General features: G+C 55.4%; 1 protein-coding gene across 2 annotated transcripts; it reads left to right on the top strand.

The window, feature by feature from the left end:
• The first annotated feature begins 1,392 nt into the window (after positions 1–1,392).
• Positions 1,393–19,795, top strand: FDPS (farnesyl diphosphate synthase). Of its 2 annotated transcripts, none has more exons than XM_082275104.1 (10): positions 1,393–1,496; positions 10,315–10,461; positions 10,539–10,679; positions 10,766–10,846; positions 12,905–13,027; positions 17,753–17,841; positions 17,951–18,023; positions 18,106–18,183; positions 19,063–19,197; positions 19,529–19,795. In XM_082275104.1, the coding sequence occupies exons 2-10, from the start codon at positions 10,324–10,326 to the stop codon at positions 19,727–19,729; spliced, it is 1,059 nt and encodes a 352-aa protein (XP_082131230.1). In that variant the 5' UTR covers positions 1,393–1,496; positions 10,315–10,323; the 3' UTR covers positions 19,730–19,795. The 2 variants fall into 2 exon arrangements, with proteins under 2 accessions (XP_082131230.1, XP_082131229.1); XM_082275103.1 differs by lacking the exon at positions 1,393–1,496 and adding an exon at positions 8,948–9,152.
• The last annotated feature ends 5,312 nt before the right edge of the window (positions 19,796–25,107 follow it).

Here is a 25,107-nt window from a genome sequence, read left to right as displayed (position 1 = left end):
GCTCTCAGTCTGGGTGTGGGGGGGAGGGGAATGTTGGGGGTCTCAGTCTAGGTGGGGGGAGGGAATGTTGGGGGCTCTCAGTCTGGGTGTGGGGGAGGGAATGTTGGGGGCTCTCAGTTGGTGTGGGGGAGGGGAATGTTGGGGGGCCCTCGGTCTGGGTGTGGGGGGAGGGGAATGTTGGGGGGCTCTCAGTCTGGGTGTGGGGGAGGGGAATGTTGGGGGGCTCTCAGTCTGGGTGTGGGGGAGGGGAATGTTGGGGGGCTCTCAGTCTGGGTGTGGGGGAGGGGAATGTTGGGGGGCTCTCAGTCTGGGTGTGGGGGGAGGGGAATGTTGGGGGGCTCTCAGTCTGGGTGTGGGGGGAGGGAATGTTGTGGGCTCTCAGTCTGGGTGTGGGGGGAGGGGAATGTTGGGGGGCTCTCAGTCTGGGTGTGGGGGGAGGGAATGTTGGGGGCTCTCAGTCTGGGTGTGGGGGGAGGGGAATGTTGGGGGGCCCTCAGTCTGGGTGTGGGGGAGGGGAATGTTGGGGGGCTCTCAGTCTGGGTGTGGGGGAGGGGAATGTTGGGGGGCTCTCAGTCTGGGTGTGGGGGAGGGGAATGTTGGGGGGCTCTCAGTCTGGGTGTGGGGGGAGGGGAATGTTGGGGGTCTCAGTCTGGGTGTGGGGGAGGGGAATGTTGGGGGGCCCTCAGTCTGGGTGTGGGGGAGGGGAATGTTGGGGGGCCCTCAGTCTGGGTGGGGGGGAGGGGAATGTTGGGGGGCTCTCAGTCTGGGTGTGGGGGGGAGGGGAATGTTGGGGGGCTCTCAGTCTGGGTGTGGGGGAGGGGAATGTTGGGGGGCTCTCAGTCTAGGTGGGGGGAGGGAATGTTGGGGGGGCTCTCAGTCTGGGTGTGGGGGGGAGGGGAATGTTGGGGGTCTCAGTCTAGGTGGGGGGAGGGAATGTTGGGGGGGCTCTCAGTCTGGGTGTGGGGGGGAGGGGAATGTTGGGGGCTCTCAGTCTGGGTGTGGGGGGAGGGGAATGTTGGGGGGCGGGGACTGTACACGCGTGTGGTGATTTGTAAACCCCTCCCTCAAATTCACAAATTTTACGGCAAGGAAGGGGTAACTAGGCGGGTGGGCGTGGTCCTTAGATCGGCTGAGTAGTGTGATTGGCGGAGTTGCGGGAGGGCGGAGTCTCAGGAGTGGACAATGAAGGTGATTGGCGGAGTTGCGGGAGGGCGGAGTCTCAGGAGTGGACAATGAAGGTGATTGGCGGAGATCGCAGTTGACCATCCTGACACGATTCTGCGGACCAATCAGATGCGGTGAGGTGAGGGAACACGTGGCCGCTAAGCATGCCGGGAAATGCAGTGTGCTGAGTGTGAAGAGAGATGGGAGGGGCGCTGCAAGGAACTACAATCCCAGCATACACCGCGAGGAGGGGGCGGGGACAGGAGAAGCCGGCTATATATAGCACGAAACCGAGACATGGAGGAGACCGGCTGAGAGAAACCGAAACAGAGGTGAGAGGAGAGGAGAGGAGAGGAGAGGAGAGGAGAGGAGAGGAGAGGAGAGGAGAGGAGAGGAGAGGAGAGGAGATGACAGAGGAGAGGAGAGGAGAGGAGAGGAGAGGAGAGGAGAGGAGATGACAGAGGAGAGGAGAGGACAGAGGAGAGGAGATGGGAGAGGAGAGGAGATGACAGGAGAGAGGAGAGAGGAGAGGGATGGGGAGAGGAGAGGAGATGACGGAGGAGAGGAGAGGAGAGGAGATGACAGAGGAGAGGGATGGAGATGACAGAGGAGAGGAGAGGAGAGGAGATGACGGAGGGGAGAGGAGAGGGATGGAGATGGGAGAGGAGAGGAGATGACAGAGGAGAGGAGAGGAGAGAGGAGAGGAGATGACGGAGGGGAGAGGAGAGGGATGGAGATGGGAGAGGAGATGACAGAGGAGAGGAGAGAGGAGAGGAGATGACAGAGGAGAGGAGAGGAGATGACAGAGGAGAGGGATGGAGATGACAGAGGAGAGGAGAGAGGAGAGGAGATGACGGAGAGGAGAGGGATGGAGATGGGAGAGGAGAGGAGATGACAGAGGAGAGGAGAGGAGAGGAGATGACGGAGGGGAGAGGAGAGGGATGGAGATGGGAGAGGAGAGGAGATGACGGAGGGGAGAGGAGAGGGATGGAGATGGGAGAGGAGAGGAGATGACAGAGGAGAGGAGAGGAGAGGAGAGAGGAGAGGAGATGACGGAGGGGAGAGGAGAGGGATGGAGATGGGAGAGGAGAGGAGATGACAGAGGAGAGGGATGACAGAGGAGAGGGATGGAGATGACAGAGGAGAGGAGATGACGGAGGGGAGAGGAGAGGGATGGAGATGGGAGAGGAGAGAGGAGAGGAGATGACGGAGGGGAGAGGAGAGGGATGGAGATGACAGAGGAGAGGAGAGGAGAGAGAGAGGAGAGGAGATGACGGAGGGGAGAGGAGAGGGATGGAGATGGGAGAGGAGAGGAGATGACGGAGGGGAGAGGAGAGGGATGGAGATGGGAGAGGAGAGGAGATGACAGAGGAGAGGAGAGGAGAGGAGATGACAGAGGAGAGGAGAGGAGAGAGGAGAGGAGATGATGGAGGGGAGAGGAGAGGGATGGAGATGGGAGAGGAGAGGAGAGGAGAGAGGAGAGGAGATGACGGAGGGGAGAGGAGAGGGATGGAGATGGGAAGAGGAGAGGAGATGACAGAGGAGAGGAGAGGAGATGACAGAGGAGAGGAGAGGAGATGACAGAGGAGAGGGATGGAGATGACAGAGGAGGAGGAGAGGAGATGACGGAGGGGAGAGGAGAGGGATGGAGATGGGAGAGGAGAGGAGATGACGGAGGGGAGAGGAGAGGGATGGAGATGGGAGAGGAGAGGAGATGAAGAGGAGGAGAGGAGAGGAGATGACAGAGGAGAGGAGAGGAGATGACAGAGGAGAGGGATGGGAGATGACAGAGGAGAGGAGAGGAGAGGAGATGACGGAGGGGAGAGGAGAGGGATGGAGATGGGAGAGGAGAGGAGATGACGGAGGGGAGAGGAGAGGGATGGAGATGGGAGAGGAGAGGAGATGACAGAGGAGAGGAGAGGAGATGCGAGGGAGAGGAGAGGAGAGGAGATGACAGAGGAGAGGGATGGAGATGACAGAGGAGAGGAGAGGAGATGACGGAGGGGAGAGGAGAGGGATGGAGATGGGAGAGGAGAGGAGATGACGGAGGGGAGAGGAGAGGGATGGAGATGGGAGAGGAGAGGAGATGACAGAGGAGAGGAGATGACAGAGGAGAGGAGAGGAGATGACAGAGGGAGAGGGATGGAGATGACAGAGGAGAGGAGAGGAGAGGAGATGACGGAGGGGAGAGGAGAGGGATGGAGATGGAGAGGAGAGGAGATGACAGAGGGAGAGGAGAGGAGAGGAGATGACGGAGGGGAGAGGAGAGGGATGGAGATGGGAGAGGAGAGGAGATGACGGAGGGGAGAGGAGAGGGATGGAGATGGGAGGGAGAGGAGATGACAGAGGAGAGGAGAGAGGAGAGGAGATGACGGAGGGGAGAGGAGAGGGATGGAGATGGGGAGAGGAGATGACAGAGGAGAGGAGAGAGGAGAGGAGATGACGGAGGGGAGAGGAGAGGGATGGAGATGGGAGAGGAGAGGAGATGACGGAGGGGAGAGGAGAGGGATGGAGATGGGAGAGGAGAGGAGATGACAGAGGAGAGGAGAGGAGAGAGGAGAGGAGATGACGGAGGGGAGAGGAGAGGGATGGAGATGGGAGGGGAGAGGAGATGGACAGAGGAGAGGAGAGGAGATGACAGAGGAAGAGGGATGGAGATGACAGAGGAGAGGAGAGGAGATGACGGAGGGGAGAGGAGAGGGATGGAGATGGAGAGGAGAGGAGAGGAGATGACGGAGGGGAGAGAGAGGGATGGAGATGGGAGAGGAGAGGAGATGACAGAGGAGAGGAGAGGAGAGGAGAGAGGAGAGGAGATGACGGAGGGGAGAGGAGAGGGATGGAGATGGGAGAGGAGAGGAGATGACGGAGGGGAGAGGAGAGGGATGGAGATGGGAGAGGAGAGGAGATGACAGAGGAGAGGAGAGGAGAGGAGATGACAGAGGAGAGGAGATGACGGAGGGGAGAGGAGAGGGATGGGAGATGGGAGAGGAGAGGAGATGACAGAGGAGAGGAGAGGAGAGAGGAGAGGAGATGACGGAGGGGAGAGGAGAGGGATGGAGATGGGAGAGGAGAGGAGATGACAGAGGAGAGGAGAGGAGATGACAGAGGAGAGGGATGGAGATGACAGAGGAGAGGAGAGGAGATGACGGAGGGGAGAGGAGAGGGATGGAGATGGGAGAGGAGAGGAGATGACGGAGGGGAGAGGAGAGGGATGGAGATGGGAGAGGAGAGTAGATGACAGAGGAGAGGAGATGACAGAGGAGAGGGATGGAGATGACAGAGGAGAGGAGAGGAGATGACGGAGAGGAGAGGGATGGAGATGGGAGAGGAGAGGAGATGACAGAGGAGAGGAGAGGAGAGGAGATGATGGAGGGGAGAGGAGAGGGATGGAGATGGGAGAGGAGAGGAGATGACAGAGGAGAGGAGAGGAGAGAGGAGAGGAGATGACGGAGGGGAGAGGAGAGGGATGGAGATGGGAGAGGAGATGACAGAGGAGAGGAGAGAGGAGAGGAGATGACAGAGGAGAGGAGAGGAGATGACAGAGGAGAGGGATGGAGATGACAGAGGAGAGGAGAGAGGAGAGGAGATGACGGAGAGGAGAGGGATGGAGATGGGAGAGGAGAGGAGATGACAGAGGAGAGGAGAGGAGAGGAGATGACGGAGGGGAGAGGAGAGGGATGGAGATGGGAGAGGAGAGGAGATGACGGAGGGGAGAGGAGAGGGATGGAGATGGGAGAGGAGAGGAGATGACAGAGGAGAGGAGAGGAGAGGAGAGAGGAGAGGAGATGACGGAGGGGAGAGGAGAGGGATGGAGATGGGAGAGGAGAGGAGATGACAGAGGAGAGGAGATGACAGAGGAGAGGGATGGAGATGACAGAGGAGAGGAGATGACGGAGGGGAGAGGAGAGGGATGGAGATGGGAGAGGAGAGAGGAGAGGAGATGACGGAGGGGAGAGGAGAGGGATGGAGATGACAGAGGAGAGGAGAGGAGAGGAGAGAGGAGAGGAGATGACGGAGGGGAGAGGAGAGGGATGGAGATGGGAGAGGAGAGGAGATGACGGAGGGGAGAGGAGAGGGATGGAGATGGGAGAGGAGAGGAGATGACAGAGGAGAGGAGAGGAGAGGAGATGACAGAGGAGAGGAGAGGAGAGAGGAGAGGAGATGATGGAGGGGAGAGGAGAGGGATGGAGATGGGAGAGGAGAGGAGAGGAGAGAGGAGAGGAGATGACGGAGGGGAGAGGAGAGGGATGGAGATGGGAGAGGAGAGGAGATGACAGAGGAGAGGAGAGGAGATGACAGAGGAGAGGAGAGGAGATGACAGAGGAGAGGGATGGAGATGACAGAGGAGAGGAGAGGAGATGACGGAGGGGAGAGGAGAGGGATGGAGATGGGAGAGGAGAGGAGATGACGGAGGGGAGAGGAGAGGGATGGAGATGGGAGAGGAGAGGAGATGACAGAGGAGAGGAGAGGAGATGACAGAGGAGAGGAGAGGAGATGACAGAGGAGAGGGATGGAGATGACAGAGGAGAGGAGAGGAGAGGAGATGACGGAGGGGAGAGGAGAGGGATGGAGATGGGAGAGGAGAGGAGATGACGGAGGGGAGAGGAGAGGGATGGAGATAGGAGAGGAGATGACAGAGGAGAGGAGAGGAGATGACAGAGGAGAGGAGAGGAGAGGAGATGACAGAGGAGAGGGATGGAGATGACAGAGGAGAGGAGAGGAGATGACGGAGGGGAGAGGAGAGGGATGGAGATGGGAGAGGAGAGGAGATGACGGAGGGGAGAGGAGAGGGATGGAGATGGGAGAGGAGAGGAGATGACAGAGGAGAGGAGATGACAGAGGAGAGGAGAGGAGATGACAGAGGAGAGGGATGGAGATGACAGAGGAGAGGAGAGGAGAGGAGATGACGGAGGGGAGAGGAGAGGGATGGAGATGGGAGAGGAGAGGAGATGACAGAGGAGAGGAGAGGAGAGGAGATGACGGAGGGGAGAGGAGAGGGATGGAGATGGGAGAGGAGAGGAGATGACGGAGGGGAGAGGAGAGGGATGGAGATGGGAGAGGAGAGGAGATGACAGAGGAGAGGAGAGAGGAGAGGAGATGACGGAGGGGAGAGGAGAGGGATGGAGATGGGAGAGGAGATGACAGAGGAGAGGAGAGAGGAGAGGAGATGACGGAGGGGAGAGGAGAGGGATGGAGATGGGAGAGGAGAGGAGATGACGGAGGGGAGAGGAGAGGGATGGAGATGGGAGAGGAGAGGAGATGACAGAGGAGAGGAGAGGAGAGAGGAGAGGAGATGACGGAGGGGAGAGGAGAGGGATGGAGATGGGAGGGGAGAGGAGATGACAGAGGAGAGGAGAGGAGATGACAGAGGAGAGGGATGGAGATGACAGAGGAGAGGAGAGGAGATGACGGAGGGGAGAGGAGAGGGATGGAGATGGGAGAGGAGAGGAGAGGAGATGACGGAGGGGAGAGGAGAGGGATGGAGATGGGAGAGGAGAGGAGATGACAGAGGAGAGGAGAGGAGAGGAGAGAGGAGAGGAGATGACGGAGGGGAGAGGAGAGGGATGGAGATGGGAGAGGAGAGGAGATGACGGAGGGGAGAGGAGAGGGATGGAGATGGGAGAGGAGAGGAGATGACAGAGGAGAGGAGAGGAGAGGAGATGACAGAGGAGAGGAGATGACGGAGGGGAGAGGAGAGGGATGGAGATGGGAGAGGAGAGGAGATGACAGAGGAGAGGAGAGGAGAGAGGAGAGGAGATGACGGAGGGGAGAGGAGAGGGATGGAGATGGGAGAGGAGAGGAGATGACAGAGGAGAGGAGAGGAGATGACAGAGGAGAGGGATGGAGATGACAGAGGAGAGGAGAGGAGATGACGGAGGGGAGAGGAGAGGGATGGAGATGGGAGAGGAGAGGAGATGACGGAGGGGAGAGGAGAGGGATGGAGATGGGAGAGGAGAGTAGATGACAGAGGAGAGGAGATGACAGAGGAGAGGAGAGGAGAGGAGAGGAGATGACAGAGGAGAGGAGATGGGAGAGGAGAGGAGATGACGGAGGGGAGAGGAGAGGGATGGAGATGGGAGAGGAGAGGAGATGACAGAGGAGAGGAGAGGAGATGACAGAGGAGAGGAGAGGAGATGACAGAGGAGAGGGATGGAGATGACAGAGGAGAGGAGAGGAGAGAGGAGAGGAGATGACGGAGGGGAGAGGAGAGGGATGGAGATGGGAGAGGAGAGGAGATGACAGAGGAGAGGAGAGGAGAGGAGATGACGGAGGGGAGAGGAGAGGGATGGAGATGGGAGAGGAGAGGAGATGACGGAGGGGAGAGGAGAGGGATGGAGATGGGAGAGGAGAGGAGATGACAGAGGAGAGGAGAGGAGAGAGGAGAGGAGATGACGGAGGGGAGAGGAGAGGGATGGAGATGGGAGAGGAGAGGAGATGACAGAGGAGAGGAGAGGAGATGACAGAGGAGAGGGATGGAGATGACAGAGGAGAGAGGAGAGGAGATGACGGAGGGGAGAGGAGAGGGATGGAGATGGGAGAGGAGAGGAGATGACGGAGGGGAGAGGAGAGGAGAGGGATGGAGATGGGAGAGGAGAGGAGATGACAGAGGAGAGGAGAGGAGAGGAGAGAGGAGAGGAGATGACGGAGGGGAGAGGAGAGGGATGGAGATGGGAGAGGAGAGGAGAGGAGAGGAGATGACAGAGGAGGGGAGGGGAGAGGAGAGGAGATGACAGAGGGGGGAGGGGACAGGTATGATGGGGGGCGGAGTCTTGTTTATTGATGTGATAGAATGAGGGGAGGGTGCGGGGCAGTGACACCGGAAGTGAGGGGGAGGAGCTCAGGTTGCTCTGTAGGACGTTGATTGGCTGTAATGATTAGTTAGGCTCCTCCTATAATTGGACAGTGCTGTGGGGGGAGGGGCATTGTTTTATCTGCAATGCCTGCCCCTCCCCCATTTTACTGACAGCCAGTTAGATTCCTCCCTAGAATTCCGGTGTTGTAAAATTTTGTCGGACCCGTGAAAAAATCGGACCTCGTCACTTCCGGTTATGGGAGTCTCAAGTGCGCATGCGCACCAGACATTATCTTGGTTTGGTAAACTTATAACACAGAGCGGGCAGTTGAATGAGAGGAGGCGGGGCTGAGGTGGGACGGAAGACACCGCCGCGTCATCTGCAGAGCTGAATAGAGGAGGCGGGACGGAGGTGCGGCCGTGTAATGAATGCAGGACTTTAGCGACTCCTTGTTTTATTATCTTTAGTAATTATCGTATTATTTATCCTTCGGATTTCATTACATTATTTCTTATTTTGCATTATAGAAATACTAAATGTCATGAAATCCGAAGGGTAAATAATACGATAATTAGTAAAGATAATAAAACAGAAGGAGTCGCTTAAGTCCTGCATTTATTACACGGCCGCACCTCCGTCCCGCCTCCTCTATTCAGCTCTGCATATGTGTCCTCCGTCCTCCGTCGCACCTCAGCCCCGCCTCCTCTCAATCAGCTGTCCGTTCTCTGTTATAATTTTGCCAAACCTCGAAAAATGTCTTCTGCGCATGCGCACGGACGACTCCTATCAACTGTTTTGTGACGCTCTGTCACCGGAAGTGACGAGATCCGATTTTTTCACGGGTCCGACAAAATTTTAGAACACCGGCCTGTGATTGGTCGCTGTGTCTTTATTGGCTGCTTCTGGCTTAGGAGGGGGCGGGGACTTCCTGTGGAGTGACGTGTGTGGGCGGTGGCAAGCGATGTAAAAGAACACGTGACCAGGCTCCTCCTCCTGCTGTGGGCGGGGCTCCCGGGTGAGCTCCGGATGTGGCTCCTCCTGCTGAGAGGCCGCTGGTGGACGCTCCGCCCCTTGCTGGCCGCCGCGACTCCGCCCACCGCCGGGCAATGGAGAACTTCGCATCACCGACCACCGGGACCCTCCGGGGTGTGCGGGGAGCGCCGCCACTTCCGGGATCAGCGGCTCGGACTTCCGGTGCGTCTAATGTGTCACCGCTTCTCCTGTGGGCGGGTCCTAGGCTGCTATTGAAGTTCCGCCCACTATAAAGCCCTGGGGAGGAGTGGGTGGAGATTCAATGTGGGTGTATACAGGATCCTTCCCTATCCCCGCCCTTTGGGGAGGAGCCTCCCCATATACATGGAGCTTCCCTTTAGACATGTCATCACCTGACAGATTTACTCTAGCCCCGCCCCCAGGGGAGGCACTTCTCCATAAACATGGATTTACTTGCTCAGAGCTTCTATAGCCACACCCTGGGGGTGGAGCCTCCTCATAGACATGAGTTCCATAGCCCCATCCCCGGGAGGAACCTCCTTGAAGACATGAAGTCATCATCTGGTCAGAGCTTCCCTGCCCCGCCCCTTGGGAGGAGCTTCACCATAGTCGGGAGGTCACTTGGTCAGGGGTTCTGTAGCTACGCCCCCATGGGAGGAGCTTTCCCATAGACAGGAGGTCACTTGGTCAGAGGTTCTGTAGCTACACCCCCATGGGAGGAGCTTGCCCATACACAGGAGGTCACTTGGTCAGAGGTTCTGTAGCTACGCCCCCATGGGAGGAGCTTTCCCATACACAGGAGGTCACTTGGTCATGGGTTCTGTAGCTACACCCCCATGGGAGGAGCTTTCCCATACACAGGAGGTCACTTGGTCAGGGGTTCTGTAGCTACGCCCCCATGGGAGGAGCTTTCCCATACACAGGAGGTCACTTGGTCATGGGTTCTGTAGCTACGCCCCCATGGGAGGAGCTTTCCCATACACAGGAGGTCACTTGGTCATGGGTTCTGTAGCTACGCCCCCATGGGAGGAGCTTTCCCATACACAGGAGGTCACTTGGTCAGAGGTTCTGTAGCTACGCCCCCATGGGAGGAGCTTTCCCATACACAGGAGGTCACTTGGTCAGGGGTTCTGTAGCTACGCCCCCATGGGAGGAGCTTGCCCATACACAGGAGGTCACTTGGTCAGGGGTTCTGTAGCTACGCCCCCATGGGAGGAGCTTGCCCATACACAGGAGGTCACTTGGTCATGGGTTCTGTAGCCATGGCACCAGAGGAAGATCTTCCCCATAGACCCATGGCCCAGATTGGGGTTGGGGGGTGAGTAAAGACTGAGGCTAACTCCTCCCATGTTCCCGCCCCCAGGTCAGTACAATGAGCGGCACCAAGTCATCAGAGGCGTCAGCTGAGCGCCTGGAGTTCTCCAGCTTCTTCCAGACCATCGTCCAGGATCTGACGGCGGAGGATTGGGGTCACCCAGAGGTGGGGGATGCCATTTCCCGCCTACGAAAGGTAAGCCCGCCCCCTCTCACCCTGGTCCCTCCTATTACACAGTGCTTTGTCATGTGACCTTCTCCCCTCCCCCGCAGGTCCTGGAATACAACACCCCCGGGGGGAAGTGTAACCGAGGAATGACGGTTCTGGCCGCCTTCCGGGAACTGGTGGGACCGGATCTGCAGAAAGATGGAAACATCCAACGGGCTCTGGCGGTGGGCTGGTGTGTGGAGCTGGTGAGTGCGCTGCACCGGGGGAGGGGGGTGACGTGTATCATGTGATTGTCCCCTTATTGATCCCTCCCCCCTCTGTTCTTCTTCAGCTCCAGGCTTTCTTCCTGGTGGCCGATGACATCATGGACAATTCTGTGACCCGTCGTGGTCAGCCCTGCTGGTACAAACAGGTGAGGTGCTGGGGGGAGGGGTACCACTGCCTTCCATCATGGATAATGAAAAAGAATCACAGCGGGGTGGGGTAGTGTATGATGATGGGGAGGGGCAGGCAGGTGATAATAGTGGGGGTGGGGTGGTGTATGATGATGGGGAGGGGCAGGCAGGTGATAATAGTGGGGGGTGGGGTGGTGGATGATGATGGGGAGGGGCAGGCAGGTGATAATAGTGGGGGTGGGGTAGTGTATGATAATGGGGAGGGGCAGGCAGGTGATAATAGTGGGGGTGGGGTAGTGTATGATAATGGGGAGGGGCAGGCAGGTGATAATAGTGGGGGTGGGGTGGTGGATGATGATGGGGAGGGGCAGGCAGGTGATAATAGTGGGGGGTGGGGTGGTGGATGATGATGGGGAGGGGCAGGCAGGTGATAATAGTGGGGATGGGGTTGTGGATGATGATGGGGAGGGGCAGGTAGGTGATAATAGTGGGGTGGTGGATGATAATGGGGAGGGGCAGGCAGGTGATAATAGTGGGGGTGGGGTAGTGTATGATAATGGGGAGGGGCAGGCAGGTGATAATAGTGGGGGTGGGGTGGTGGATGATGATGGGGAGGGGCAGGCAGGTGATAATAGTGGGGGTGGGGTAGTGTATGATAATGGGGAGGGGCAGGCAGGTGATAATAGTGGGGGTGGGGTAGTGTATGATAATGGGGAGGGGCAGGCAGGTGATAATAGTGGGGTGGGGTAGTGTATGATAATGGGGAGGGGCAGGCAGGTGATAATAGTGGGGGTGGGGTGGTGGATGATGATGGGGAGGGGCAGGCAGGTGATAATAGTAGGGGTGGGGTGGTGGATGATGATGGGGAGGGGCAGGCAGGTGATAATAGTGGGGGTGGGGTAGTGTATGATAATGGGGAGGGGCAGGCAGGTGATAATAGTGGGGGTGGGGTAGTGTATGATAATGGGGAGGGGCAGGCAGGTGATAATAGTGGGGGGTGGGGTGGTGGATGATGATGGGGAGGGGCAGGCAGGTGATAATAGTGGGGGGTGGGGTGGTGGATGATGATGGGGAGGGGCAGGCAGGTGATAATAGTGGGGATGGGGTTGTGGATGATGATGGGGAGGGGCAGGTAGGTGATAATAGTGGGGGTGGGGTAGATGATGGGGAGGGGCAGGCAGGTGATAAGTGGGGGTGGGGTAGTGTATGATGATGGGGAGGGGCAGGTAGGTGATAATAGTGGGGGTGGGGTGGTGGATGATGATGGGGAGGGGCAGGCAGGTGATAATAGTGGGGGTGGGGTGGTGGATGATGATGGGGAGGGGCAGGTAGGTGATAATAGTGGGGGTGGGGTGGTGGATGATGATGGGGAGGGGCAGGCAGGTGATAATAGTGGGGGTGGGGTGGTGGATGATGATGGGGAGGGGCAGGCAGGTGATAATAGTGGGGGTGGGGTGGTGGATGATGATGGGGAGGGGTAGGTAGGTGATAATAGTGGGGGTGGGGTGGTGGATGATGATGGGGAGGGGCAGGCAGGTGATAATAGTGGGGGTGGGGTGGTGGATGATGATGGGGAGGGGCAGACAGGTGATAATAGTGGGGGTGGGGTGGTGGATGATGATGGGGAGGGGCAGGTAGGTGATAAAGTGGGGGTGGGGTGGTGGATGATGATGGGAAGGGGCAGGCAGGTGATAATAGTGGGGGTGGGGTGGTGGATGATGATGGGGAGGGGCAGGCAGGTGATAATAGTGGGGGTGGGGTGGTGGATGATGATGATGGGGAGGGGTAGGTAGGTGATAATAGTGGGGGTGGGGTGGTGGATGATGATGGGGAGGGGCAGACAGGTGATAATAGTGGGGGTGGGGTGGTGGATGATGATGGGGAGGGGCAGGTAGGTGATAATAGTGGGGGTGGGGTGGTGGATGATGATGGGGAGGGGCAGACAGGTGATAATAGTGGGGGTGGGGTGGTGGATGATGATGGGGAGGGGCAGGTAGGTGATAATAGTGGGGGTGGGGTGGTGGATGATGATGGGTTATCTGCAGTGGTTGTGATTCTGTTGTGTTCTGGCTCAGGCTGGCATTGGATTGGACGCCATCAATGACTCCTTCTTGCTGGAGGCGTGTATATACCGCGTGCTGAGGAAGTATTGCCGCCAACAGCCATATTACCTCAACCTGCTGGAGCTCTTCCTGGAGGTGAGCGTCTCTTACCGCTCTTCTTCTGCTCTTTCCCTTCTCTCTCTCTCTTCTTCTGTCAGTATACGGCTTCCTCCAGTCTGAACATAGATATCAGATATTCCAGCCACCCTCCATACAAAACTAACCGACAACTTAGCTTGTATAAGATCTGGAACCTTTATTGAACGAACTCACACCGTATATATACCCCACCAGGTCAGGTGCCTGATTACATTATCATATGCAGATGAAATTGTCTACAGAAATAGAATTAACATATCTAAGGAACAACCAACACAAACCGAATTCTACTTTCCCACTAGCGACTAATAGATGACAGTGAGCTAATTAACTAGCAGACGTGCTGTCATTGAGCTCATGAAGTACAACACACATTATTATAAGTGTAAACACAGAACCCACAGTAGGCAATAGGTGAGTTATAATCAACAATGTGTGGAAGACGGGTGGGTGAGCTGATATTAGCGTCTGCCATGAGTCTGACTGTGCGGAGTCATCTTCTATTGGTAATAGGCAGCCAAGCCTTTACCATGGATCCTAGGCCTAGAGTCTGTGTGTCCTGGGGAGAAGTAAGATTACTCCAAGGGTCCCCCCCTAGCATACACCTCACAAAGAGCAGTGTTCCTCACAAACCAGGGCCCATAGTCAGTAGGCAAGAGGCCAGCCTGCAGTTCCCTCCAAAAGTCCCTGTCCTGAGTGACTTTGTTACATCTTCCCTTCTCGTCCTCTTCTCTTCCCCCTTCTCGTCCTCTTCTTTTCCCCCTTCTCGTCCTCTTCTCTTCCCCCTTCTCGTCCTCTTCTCTTCTCGTCCTCTTCTCTTCCCTTCTCGTCCTCTTCTCTTCTACCCCTTCTCGTCCTCTTCTCTTCTACCCCTTCTCGTCCTCTTCTCTTCTACCCCTTCTCGTCCTCTTCTCTTCTACCCCTTCTCGTCCTCTCCTCTTCTACCCCTTCTCGTCCTCTCCTCTTCTACCCCTTCTCGTCCTCTCCTCTTCTACCCCTTCTCGTCCTCTTCTCGTTCCCCTTCTCGTTCCCCTTCTCGTTCCCCTTCTCGTTCTCCTCTTCCCCCTTCTCCTTCTCTTCCCCCTTCTCCTTCTCTTCTACCCCTTCTCCTTCTCTTCTACCCCTTCTCCTTCTCTTCTACCCCTTCTCCTTCTCTTCTACCCCTTCTCCTTCTCTTCTACCCCCTTCTCGTTCTCCTTTTTTTCCCCCTTCTCGTTCTCCTTTTCTTCCCCCTTCTCGTTCTCCTTTTCTTCCCCCTTCTCGTTCTCTTCTCTTCCCCCTTCTCCTTCTCTTCTCTTCCCCCTTCTCCTTCTCTTCTCTTCCCCCTTCTCCTTCTCTTCCCCCTTCTCCTTCTCTTCCCCCTTCTCCTTCTCTTCCCCCTTCTCCTTCTCTTCCCCCTTCTCCTTCTCTTCCCCCTTCTCCTTCTCTTCCCCCTTCTCCTTCTCTTCCCCCTTCTCCTTCTCTTCTACCCCTTCTCTTCCCCCTTCTCCTTCTCTTCTACCCCTTTTCGTCCTCTTCTCCCCCTTCTCGTCCTCTTCTCGTTCTCCTTCTCTTCTACCCCTTCTCGTTCTCCTTCTCTTCTACCCCTTCTCGTTCTCCTTCTCTTCTACCCCTTCTCGTTCTCCTTCTCTTCTATCCCTTCTCGTTCTCCTTCTCTTCTACCCCTTCTCGTCCTCTTCTCCCCCGTCTCGTCCTCTTCTCTTCTACCCCTTCTCGTTCTCCTTCTCTTCCCCCTTCTCCTTCTCTTCCCCCTTCTCGTTCTCCTTCTCTTCTCTTCTACCCCTTCTCCTTCTCTTCTACCCCTTCTTGTCCTCTTCTCTTCTACCCCTCCTCTTCTCTTCTCTTCTACGTTCTCCTTCTCTTCTACCCCTTCTCGTTCTCCTTCTCTTCTACCCCTTCTCGTTCTCCTTCTCTTCTACCCCTTCTCCTTCTCTTCTCTTCTACCCCTTCTCCTTCTCTTCTCTTCTACCCCTTCTCCTTCTCTTCTCTTCTACCCCTTCTCCTTCTCTTCTCTTCTACCCCTTCTCGTTCTCCTTTTCTTCTATCCCTTCTCGTTCTCCTTCTCTTCTACCCCTTCTCGTCCTCTTCTCCCCGTCTCGTCCTCCTTCTCTTCTACCCCTTCTCGTTCTCCTTCTCTTCCCCCTTCTCCTTCTCTTCCCCCTTCTCCTTCTCTTCCCCCTTCTCCTTCTCTTCCCCCTTCTCCTTCTCTTCCCCCTTCTCCTTCTCCTTCTCTTCCCCCTTCTCCTTCTCCTTCTCTTCCCCCTTCTCCTTCTCCTTCTCTCCCCCCTTCTCCTTCTCTTCCCCCTTCTCCTTCTCTTCCCCCTTCTCCTTCTCTTCCCCCTTCTCCTTCTCTTCCCCCTTCTCCTTCTCCTTCTCTTCCCCCTTCTCCTTCTCCTTCTCTCCCCCCTTCTCCTTCTCTTCCCCCTTCTCCTTCTCTTCCCCCTTCTCCTTCTCTTCCCCCTTCTCCTTCTCTTCCCCCTTCTCCTTCTCTTCCCCCTTCTCCTTCTCTTCCCCCTTCTCCTTCTCTTCCCCCTTCTCCTTCTCTTCCCCCTTCTCCTTCTCTTCCCCCTTCTCCTTCTCTTCCCCCTTCTCCTTCTCTTCCCCCTTCTCCTTCTCTTCCCCCTTCTCCTTCTCTTCCCCCTTCTCCTTCTCTTCCCCCTTCTCCTTCTCTTCCCCCTTCTCCTTCTCCTTCTCTTCCCCCTTCTCCTTCTCCTTCTCTTCCCCCTTCTCCTTCTCCTTCTCTTCCCCCTTCTCCTTCTCCTTCTCTTCTATCCCTTCTCCTTCTCCTTCTCTTCTCTTCTCTTCTCTTCTACCCCTTCTCCTTCTCTTCTACCCCTTCTCCTTCTCTTCCCCCTTCTCCTTCTCTTCCCCCTTCTCCTTCTCTTCCCCCTTCTCCTTCTCTTCCCCCTTCTCCTTCTCCTTCTCTTCCCCCTTCTCCTTCTCCTTCTCTTCCCCCTTCTCCTTCTCCTTCTCTTCCCCCTTCTCCTTCTCCTTCTCTTCCCCCTTCTCCTTCTCCTTCTCTTCCCCCTTCTCCTTCTCCTTCTCTTCTCTTCTCTTCTACCCCTTCTCCTTCTCTTCTCTTCTCTTCTACCCCTTCTCCTTCTCTTCTACCCCTTCTCCTTCTCTTCTACCCTTCTCCTTCTCTTCTACCCCTTCTTGTCCTCTTCTCTTCTACCCCTCCTCTTCTCTTCTACCCCTTCTCGTTCTCCTTCTCTTCTACCCCTTCTCGTTCTTCTCTTCTACCCCTTCTCCTTCTCTTCTACCCCTTCTCGTCTCTTCTACCCCTTCTCGTTCTCCTTCTCTTCCCCCTTCTCCTTCTCCTTCTCTTCTATCCCTTCTCCTTCTCCTTCTCTTCTATCCCTTCTCCTTCTCCTTCTCTTCTCTTCTCTTCTCTTCTACCCCTTCTCCTTCTCTTCTACCCCTTCTCCTTCTCTTCTACCCCTTCTCCTTCTCTTCCCCCTTCTCCTTCTCTTCCCCCTTCTCCTTCTCTTCCCCCTTCTCCTTCTCCTTCTCTTCCCCCTTCTCCTTCTCCTTCTCTTCCCCCTTCTCCTTCTCCTTCTCTTCCCCCTTCTCCTTCTCCTTCTCTTCTATCCCTTCTCCTTCTCCTTCTCTTCTCTTCTCTTCTACCCCTTCTCCTTCTCTTCTACCCCTTCTCCTTCTCTTCTACCCTTCTCCTTCTCTTCTACCCCTTCTTGTCCTCTTCTCTTCTACCCCTCCTCTTCTCTTCTACCCCTTCTCGTTCTCCTTCTCTTCTACCCCTTCTCGTTCTTCTCTTCTACCCCTTCTCCTTCTCTTCTACCCCTTCTCGTCTCTTCTACCCCTTCTCGTCTCTTCTACCCCTTCTCGTTCTCCTTTTCTTCCCCCCTTCTCGTTCTCCTTTTCTTCCCCCCTTCTCGTTCTCCTTTTCTTCCCCCCTTCTCGTTCTCCTTTTCTTCCCCCCTTCTCGTTCTCCTTTTCTTCCCCCCTTCTCGTTCTCCTTTTCTTCCCCCCTTCTCGTTCTCCTTTTCTTCCCCCCTTCTCGTTCTCCTTTTCTTCCCCCCTTCTCGTTCTCCTTCTCTCCCCCCTTCTCGTTCTCTTCCCCCTTCTCGTTCTCCTTGTCTTCTACCCCTTCTCCTTCTCTTCTACTCCTTCTCTTCCCCCTTCTCCTTCTCTTCTCTTCCACCCCTTCTCGTTCTCCTTTTCTTCCCCCTTCTCCTTCTCCTTCTCCTCCTTCTCTTCTCTTCTACCCCTTCTCGTTCTTCTCTTCTACCCCTTCTCGTCCTCTTCTCTTCTCTTCTACCCCTTCTCGTCCTCTTCTACCCCTTCTCGTTCTCTTCTCTTCTACCCCTTCTCGTTCTCTTCTCTTCTACCCCTTCTCCTTCTCCTTCTCTTCTACCCCTTCTCCTTCTCTTCTACCCCTTCTCCTTCTCTTCTACCCCTTCTCCTTCTCTTCTCTTCTACCCCTTCTCCTTCTCTTCTCTTCTACCCCTTCTCGTTCTCCTTTTCTTCCCCCTTCTCCTTCTCCTTTTCTTCCCCCTTCTCCTTCTCCTTTTCTTCCCCCTTCTCCTTCTCCTTCTCTTCCCCCTTCTCCTTCTCCTTCTCTTCTACCCCTTCTCCTTCTCCTTCTCTTCTACCCCTTCTCCTTCTCTTCTACCCCTTCTCTTCTACCCCTTCTCTTCTCTTTCCCCCCTTCTCTTCTCTTTCCCCCCTTCTCTTGTCTCATCTCTCTCATGTCTCTTACAGACCTCCTACCAGACAGAGTTGGGCCAGGCTCTGGACCTCATCACCTCTCAGCCGGGGAAGGTGGATTTGGACAGATACACGGAGGCCAGGTGAGATGTTCTCTATCTAGAGATGGGCGGAGCTCTCCTTGTTATCTTTGCCCTCATTGGTCAGTTGGTGGTATGATTGAACTATTCTAATTCCCGCCTCTCCTGACAGATATAAATCCATAGTGAAATATAAGACGGCGTTCTATTCCTTCTACCTTCCCGTGGCTGCCGCCATGTACATGGTGAGTTCTGGGTGTGGCTGGGGGCGTTTCCTCCCCTCACTGCATCCCTGCCCCCGCTCATCCCCTATCTCTCCTCCTCCAGGCCGGCATAGACGGCGAGGAAGAACACGGCAATGCCAGGACCATCCTGCTGGAGATGGGCGAGTTCTTCCAGATCCAGGTGTGTGGGAGGGGCCAGTGAGGCCTGTGTGACTATGGAGTTGTGTGGGTGGAGCCGCTGTCTCCAGGGAAGTTGATGGGGGGAGGGACTTTCTGGTGCGTGGGGCCTCTGTTTTCAGGGATGTTGATCTGGGGAAGGGATATTTGTGTGGGTGGGGCCGCTGTCTCCAGTGTTGTTGATCTAGGGGAGGGGCAGTTGGGTGTGTAGGTGGGGCTGCTGTGTCCAGGGTTGTGGATCTGGGGGAGGGGCTGTTTGGTGTGTGGGTGGGGCTGCTGTCTGGGGGAGGGGCTGTTTGGTTTGTGGGTGGGGCCACTGTTTTACGGGATGTTGATTTGTGGGAGGGGCTGTTTGGTGTGTAGGTGGGGCTGCTGTGTCCAGGGTTGTGTCTCTGGGGGAGGGGCTGTTTGGTGGGTGGGGTTGCTGTGTCTGGGGTTGTCACTGGGGGAGGGGCTGTTTGGTGTGTGGGTGGGGTTGTGTCACTGGGGAAGGGGCTGTTTGGTGTGTGGGTGGGGTTGTGGATCTGGGGGAGAGGCTGTTTGGTGTGGGTGGGGTTGTGTCTCTGGGGGAGGGGCCGTTTGGTGGGTGGGTGCGGTTGTGGATCTGGGGGAGGGGCCGTTTGGTGGGTGGGTGCGGTTGTGGATCTGGGGGAGGGGCCGTTTGTGTGGGTGGGGTTGTGTCTCTGGGGGAGGGGCTGTTTGGTGTGTGGGTGGGGTTGTGGATCTGGGGGCGGAGCCGCTGTCTCAGCCATTGGCAGGCTCCTCTAGCAATCTTCTATCGCTGGTAAACTTGCCATAAGTTGAATACAATGGCTGCTCTTGTGGAGCTCCTGAAAATGCTGGTTTCCTGGCTGTTATGTTGATCCTCCGGCTTCCCTCGTAGGACGACTATCTGGACTGCTATGGGGACCCCAGTGTGACGGGGAAGATTGGGACCGACATCCAGGACAATAAATGTGGCTGGCTGGTGGTGGAGGCGTTGAAGAGGGTCAGTCCAGAGCAAAGGAAGATCCTAGAGGTGAGTAAAATGTGCAGGGGCGGAGCTAGTCTCAGGACTTTGGCCCTGATTGGTGGGCAGTGGGAGGAGGGGTGTTACCTATTTCTTAGCTTTGACCCCTGATTGTTGGGTGGAGGGAATGGGGGTTACTATCCCTGGGCTCTGATTGGGAAAGGGTGGGGGTTGTACCTAACCCAACCCCAGCCTCTGACCCTGATTGGAGGAGAATTGTAAACCCCGCCCCACCCCACCCCAGCCTCTGACCCTGATTGGAGAATTGTAAACCCCGCCCCACCCCAGCCTCTGACCCTGATTGGCAGATTGTAGGATTAACCCTTCCCGTTCTGTACAGGAGAACTATGGTCAGGAGGGGGCGGAGAAGGAGCGGCGGGTGAAGGCGTTGTACGAGGATTTGGATCTGTCGGCGGTCTACACTCAGTATGAGGAGGAGAGCTACCAGCGCCTGCAGAGCCTCATTTCCCAGCATGCCAATGGCCTGTCCAAGGAGATCTTCCTCGGCCTCGCCCGCAAGATCTACAAGAGGCAGAAGTGAGGGGCGGGACCCAACCAACGGCCAATCAGAACTTGTGTGCACATCAGGAGGTGTTACCCTGCCCCCTGCAGGAGGAACTCCCACCTCTACAGAGCTCTTAACCCCGCCCTCTGAAGGTGGAACACCCATCTCTACAGAGCTCTAACCCTGCCCTCTGAAGGTGGAACACCCATCTCTACAGAGCTCTAACCCCGCCCACTGAAGGTGGAACACCCATCTCTACAGAGCTCTAACCCCACCCTCTGAAGGTGGAACACCCATCTCTACAGAGCTCTAACCCCACCCCCTGAAGCCGGAACTCCCACCTCTACAGAGCTCTAACCCCACCCTCTGAAGGCGGAACACCCATCTCTACAGAGCTCTAACCCCACCCTCTGAAGGCGGAACACCCATCTCTACAGAGCTCTAACCCCACCCTCTGAAGGCGGAACACCCATCTCTACAGAGCTCTAACCCCACCCTCTGAAGGCGGAACACCCATCTCTACAGAGCTCTAACCCCACCCTCTGAAGGCGGAACACCCATCTCTACAGAGCTCTAACCCCACCCTCTGAAGGTGGAACACCCATCTCTACAGAGCTCTAACCCCGCCCTCTGAAGGTGGAACACCCATCTCTACAGAGCTCTAACCCCACCCTCTGAAGGCGGAACACCCATCTCTACAGAGCTCTAACCCCTCCCCCCAAGTACTTACACAGGTGGAGTCAGTGTGGTCCTCCCAGCATGGACTTCACCTATGTAACGCTGGCTACCTCCCCCCCGCAGCAGAGGGCGCCCCTCCTCCACATTGATGCCAGAAATCGAAGGGCGCCCCCTGCTGCTTTCTCTCATTTCGCCGTTTTGACTGTAATTTAAATGACCAGGAAGACTGTAATCAGCCTGGCGGCCATGTTTGTCTGGACTTTATTCTACGAGTGTCTCCTCCTCCCCCCACCGGCGGCCATGTTGTTGGAGCCCTTCTTTCTCATTGGAGGAGCTCAGAGCTGCTTAGATGTATGGACTCAATAAAATGGATCTGATAATATTTTCAATCACTCTCCGACAATTATTACTGTGTGAGTCACACTGCGCGCATGCTGATGTGAATGATGACTCTGACCCGGGAACCCAGCACAGGGATGGTGAGAACCCCTCATAATGGGCACAGGGATGGTGGGAACCCCTCATAATGGGCACAGGGATGGTGGGAACTCCTCATAATGGGCACAGGGATGGTGGGAACCCCTCATAATGGGCACAGGGATGGAGGGAACCCTTCATAATGGGCACAGGGATGGAGGGAACCCCTCATAATGGGCACAGGGATGGAGGGAACCCCTCATAATGGGCACAGGGATGGGGGGAACCCCTCATAATGGGCACAGGGATGGTGAGAATCCCCTCATAATGGGCACAGGGATGGTGAGAACCCCTCATAATGGGCACAGGGATGGAGGGAACCCCTCATAATGGGCACAGGGATGGTGAGAACCCCTCATAATGGGCACAGGGATGGAGGGAACCCCTCATAATGGGCACAGGGATGGAGGGAACCCCTCATAATGGGCACAGGGATGGTGGGAACCCCTCATAATGGGCACAGGGATGGTGAGAACCCCTCATAATGGGCACAGGGATGGAGGGAACCCCTCACAATGGGCACAGGGATGGTGGGAACCCCTCATAATGGGCACAGGGGTGGTGGGGACCCCTCATAATGGTGACGGTGGGGATGCCAGCTTCTGCAGGATTTCGGTCCTAATGGACATTATGTTGGGTATCTATTTACTCGCTGTGAAATAATCCTTTATATTTTAGGGTATTCGTTGTGTTTTTCTGCATTACAATTCATTAAAGTATTTTTTCCAAAATTTGTGTTCGAAAAACCGCTGTGAAAATCCCGTGTGACCTGGGAAAAGTTGTAACACCTGCAAATTTCTTCTCCGGGGTCCCTGCTAAATCTGGCTCCTCCCACTCATTCTGATGTATAAATCTGGCTCCTCCCACTCGGAATAATAGCAGAAGATACGGTCTGTACCCCTCTTATAGTAGATGATTGGGGTACACAGGTAAAAAGGGGGGGAGAGGATAGAAAAAGAATGACATTTTGTTGCTTTGCAGCCTGAAATGAAGACAGACACAGTTTTTGTTTTCTCAAGCTTTACTCAGTGAAAGAGAGAACACCAACATGTCAGAGAACAGAACCGCTGAGTTGGAAAATGGATCACCCCCTTCCTCGAAATGACTGGCACACAAAGCCATTTGATCAGCTGCGATCATTGTGATTGGCCCAGCATGAAATGAGCTTTCCTGGAGCATTTCAGTCCCTGGTAGTGCAACTGAAGCAAACAATCACCTATAGGTGGCGCTATCACCGCATTGACAGGCACAAGTCAGGAGATGGGTACAAACAATTTATTAAGGCCTAGAAGCAGAGTGACATCTATTGACAGGAAGTGGGCGGGATTTGGTAGAACGCAGACCCTGCCTGGATCAGGACGTCACTCCAAACTGGATGAAAGAGTCAGAGAGGCCTACAGAGAGTGACCCCAAGATCACAAATCCTCCACTAATGTGGCTTGTACGGGGGAGGGGTGCAAGAAAAAAAGCCACTCAAGAAAGGCCGCATCCCGTCACCACTGAGCTTTGCCAAATTCTGAGGCCGCATGGAAAAAGATGTTCTGGTCAGAGGAGACTAATAATGATTTGGTCTCAACACCAAACAAAATCCATCCAAATAACACATGGAGGGGGGGGGGGGCGGGTAATATTGTGAATGTCCACCAATGAGCGCACAGTGATTGGAGGAGAAGGCGGGGAATTGATGGATGGGGATGAGGATGAGGAGGATGTATGGGGATGAGGAGGATGTATGGGGATGAGGATGTGGAGGATGGATGAGGAGGATGTGGAGGATGTATGGGGATGAGGATGTGGAGGATAGATGAGGAGGGATGGGGATGAGGATGTGGAGGATAGATGAGGAGGGACGGGGATGAGGATGTGGAGGGATGGGGATGAGGAGGGACGGGGATGAGGATGTGGAGGATAGATGAGGAGAATGTGGAGGATAGATGAGGAGGATGTATGGGGATGAGGATGTGGAGGATAGATGAGGAGGGATGAGGATGAGGAGGATAGATGAGGAGGGATGGGGATGAGGAGGGACGAGGATGAGGAGGGACGGGGATGAGGATGTGGAGGATAGATGAGAATGTGGAGGATAGATGAGGAGGGATGGGGATGAGGATGTGGAGGATGATGGTGAAGAAGTTGGGTCTCCATCCTCCGGCTCGGTGGGGGAATCTGAGAATGATGGATGATGTATGGGGATGAGGATGTGGAGGATAGATGAGGAGGGATGGGGATGAGGAGGATAAAGATGAGGAGGGATGGGGATGAGGGATGTTGTAGCGTTGCCCCTCTGACCCCCATCTCAGGGTAGAGGATTGATGGTGAAGGAAGTTGGGTCTCCATCCTTCGGCTCGGTTGGGAAATCTGAGGATGATGTATGGAGTATGGGGATGAGGATGTGGAGGATAGATGAGGAGGATGTGGAGGATAGATGAGGAGGGATGGGGATGAGGATGTGGAGGATAGATGAGGAGGGATGGGGATGAGGAGGGACGGGGATGAGGATGTGGAGGATAGATGAGGAGGATAGATGTGGAGGATAGATGAGGAGGATGTGGAGGATAGATGAGGAGGATAGATGTGGAGGATGTGGAGGATGATGGTGAAGGAAGTTGGGTCTCCATCCTTCGGCTCGGTTGGGAAATCTGAGGATGATGTATGGAGTATGGGGATAAGGATGTGGAGGATAGATGAGGAGGATGTGGAGGATAGATGAGGAGGATGTGGAGGATAGATGATGAGGAGGATGTGGAGGATAGATGAGGAGGATGTGGAGGATAGATGAGGAGGATAGATGAGGAGGGATGGGGATGAGGAGGGATGGGGATGAGGATGTGGAGGATAGATGAGGAGGATGTGGAGGATAGATGAGGAGGATAGATGAGGAGGGATGGGGATGAGGATGTGGAGGATAGATGAGGAGGATGTGGAGGATAGATGATGAGGAGGATGTGGAGGAAGATGAGGAGGATGTGGAGGATAGATGAGGAGGAGGATGTGGAGGATAGATGAGGAGGATGTGGAGGATAGATGAGGAGGATGTGGAGGATGATGAGGAGGATGTGGAGGATAGATGAGGAGGATAGATGAGGAGGATGTGGAGGATAGATGAGGAGGATAGATGAGGAGGATAGATGTGGAGGATGTGGAGGATGATGGTGAAGGAAGTTGGGTCTCCATCCTTCGGCTCGGTTGGGAAATCTGAGGATGATGTATGGAGTATGGGGATAAGGATGTGGAGGATAGATGAGGAGGGATGGGGATGAGGAGGGATGGGGATGAGGATGTGGAGGATAGATGAGGAGGATGTGGAGGATAGATGAGGAGGATGTGGAGGATAGATGAGGAGGATGTGGAGGATAGATGAGGAGGATGTGGAGGATAGATGATGAGGAGGATGTGGAGGATAGATGAGGAGGATAGATGAGGAGGGATGGGGATGAGGAGGGATGGGGATGAGGATGTGGAGGATAGATGAGGAGGATGTGGAGGATAGATGAGGAGGATGTGGAGGAAGATGAGGAGGATGTGGAGGATAGATGATGAGAAGGATGTGGAGGATAGATGAGGAGGATGTGGAGGATAGATGAGGAGGGATGGGGATGAGGAGGGATGGGGATGAGGATGTGGAGGATAGATGAGGAGGATGTGGAGGATAGATGATGAGGAGGATGTGGAGGAAGATGAGGAGGATGTGGAGGAAGATGAGGAGGATGTGGAGGATAGATGAGGAGGATGTGGAGGATAGATGAGGAGGGATGGGGATGAGGAGGGATGGGGATGAGGATGTGGAGGATAGATGAGGAGGATGTGGAGGATAGATGATGAGGAGGATGTGGAGGAAGATGAGGAGGATGTGGAGGAAGATGAGGAGGATGTGGAGGATAGATGAGGAGGATGTGGAGGATAGATGAGGAGGGATGGGGATGAGGAGGGATGGGGATGAGGATGTGGAGGATAGATGAGGAGGATGTGGAGGATAGATGAGGAGGATGTGGAGGATAGATGAGGAGGCATGGGGATGAGGAGGGATGGGGATGAGGATGTGGAGGATAGATGAGGAGGATGTGGAGGATGTGGAGGATAGATGAGGAGGATGTGGAGGATAGATGAGGAGGATGTGGAGGATGGATGTGGAGGATAGATGAGGAGGATGTGGAGGATAGATGAGGAGGATGAGGAGGATAGATGTGGAGGATGATGGTGAAGGAAGTTGGGTCTCCATCCTTCGGCTCGGTTGGGGAATCGGAGGATAATCTCATTGT

Source organism: Pelophylax lessonae (assembly GCF_965119305.1).
Source record: "Pelophylax lessonae genome assembly, chromosome: 13".
Taxonomy (NCBI): domain Eukaryota; kingdom Metazoa; phylum Chordata; class Amphibia; order Anura; family Ranidae; genus Pelophylax; species Pelophylax lessonae.
This window is presented reverse-complemented; position numbering and strand designations above follow the sequence as displayed.

Bases quoted from the DNA above. Each gene is read 5' to 3' on its own strand.
- FDPS (XM_082275103.1), top strand. From the start codon at position 8,985: ATGTGGCTCCTCCTGCTGAGAGGCCGCTGGTGGACGCTCCGCCCCTTG. The intron at 10,462-10,538 runs GTAAGCCCGCCC...CCTCCCCCGCAG, and splicing joins CCATTTCCCGCCTACGAAAG to GTCCTGGAATACAACACCCC. The intron at 10,847-12,904 runs GTGAGGTGCTGG...GTTCTGGCTCAG, and splicing joins AGCCCTGCTGGTACAAACAG to GCTGGCATTGGATTGGACGC.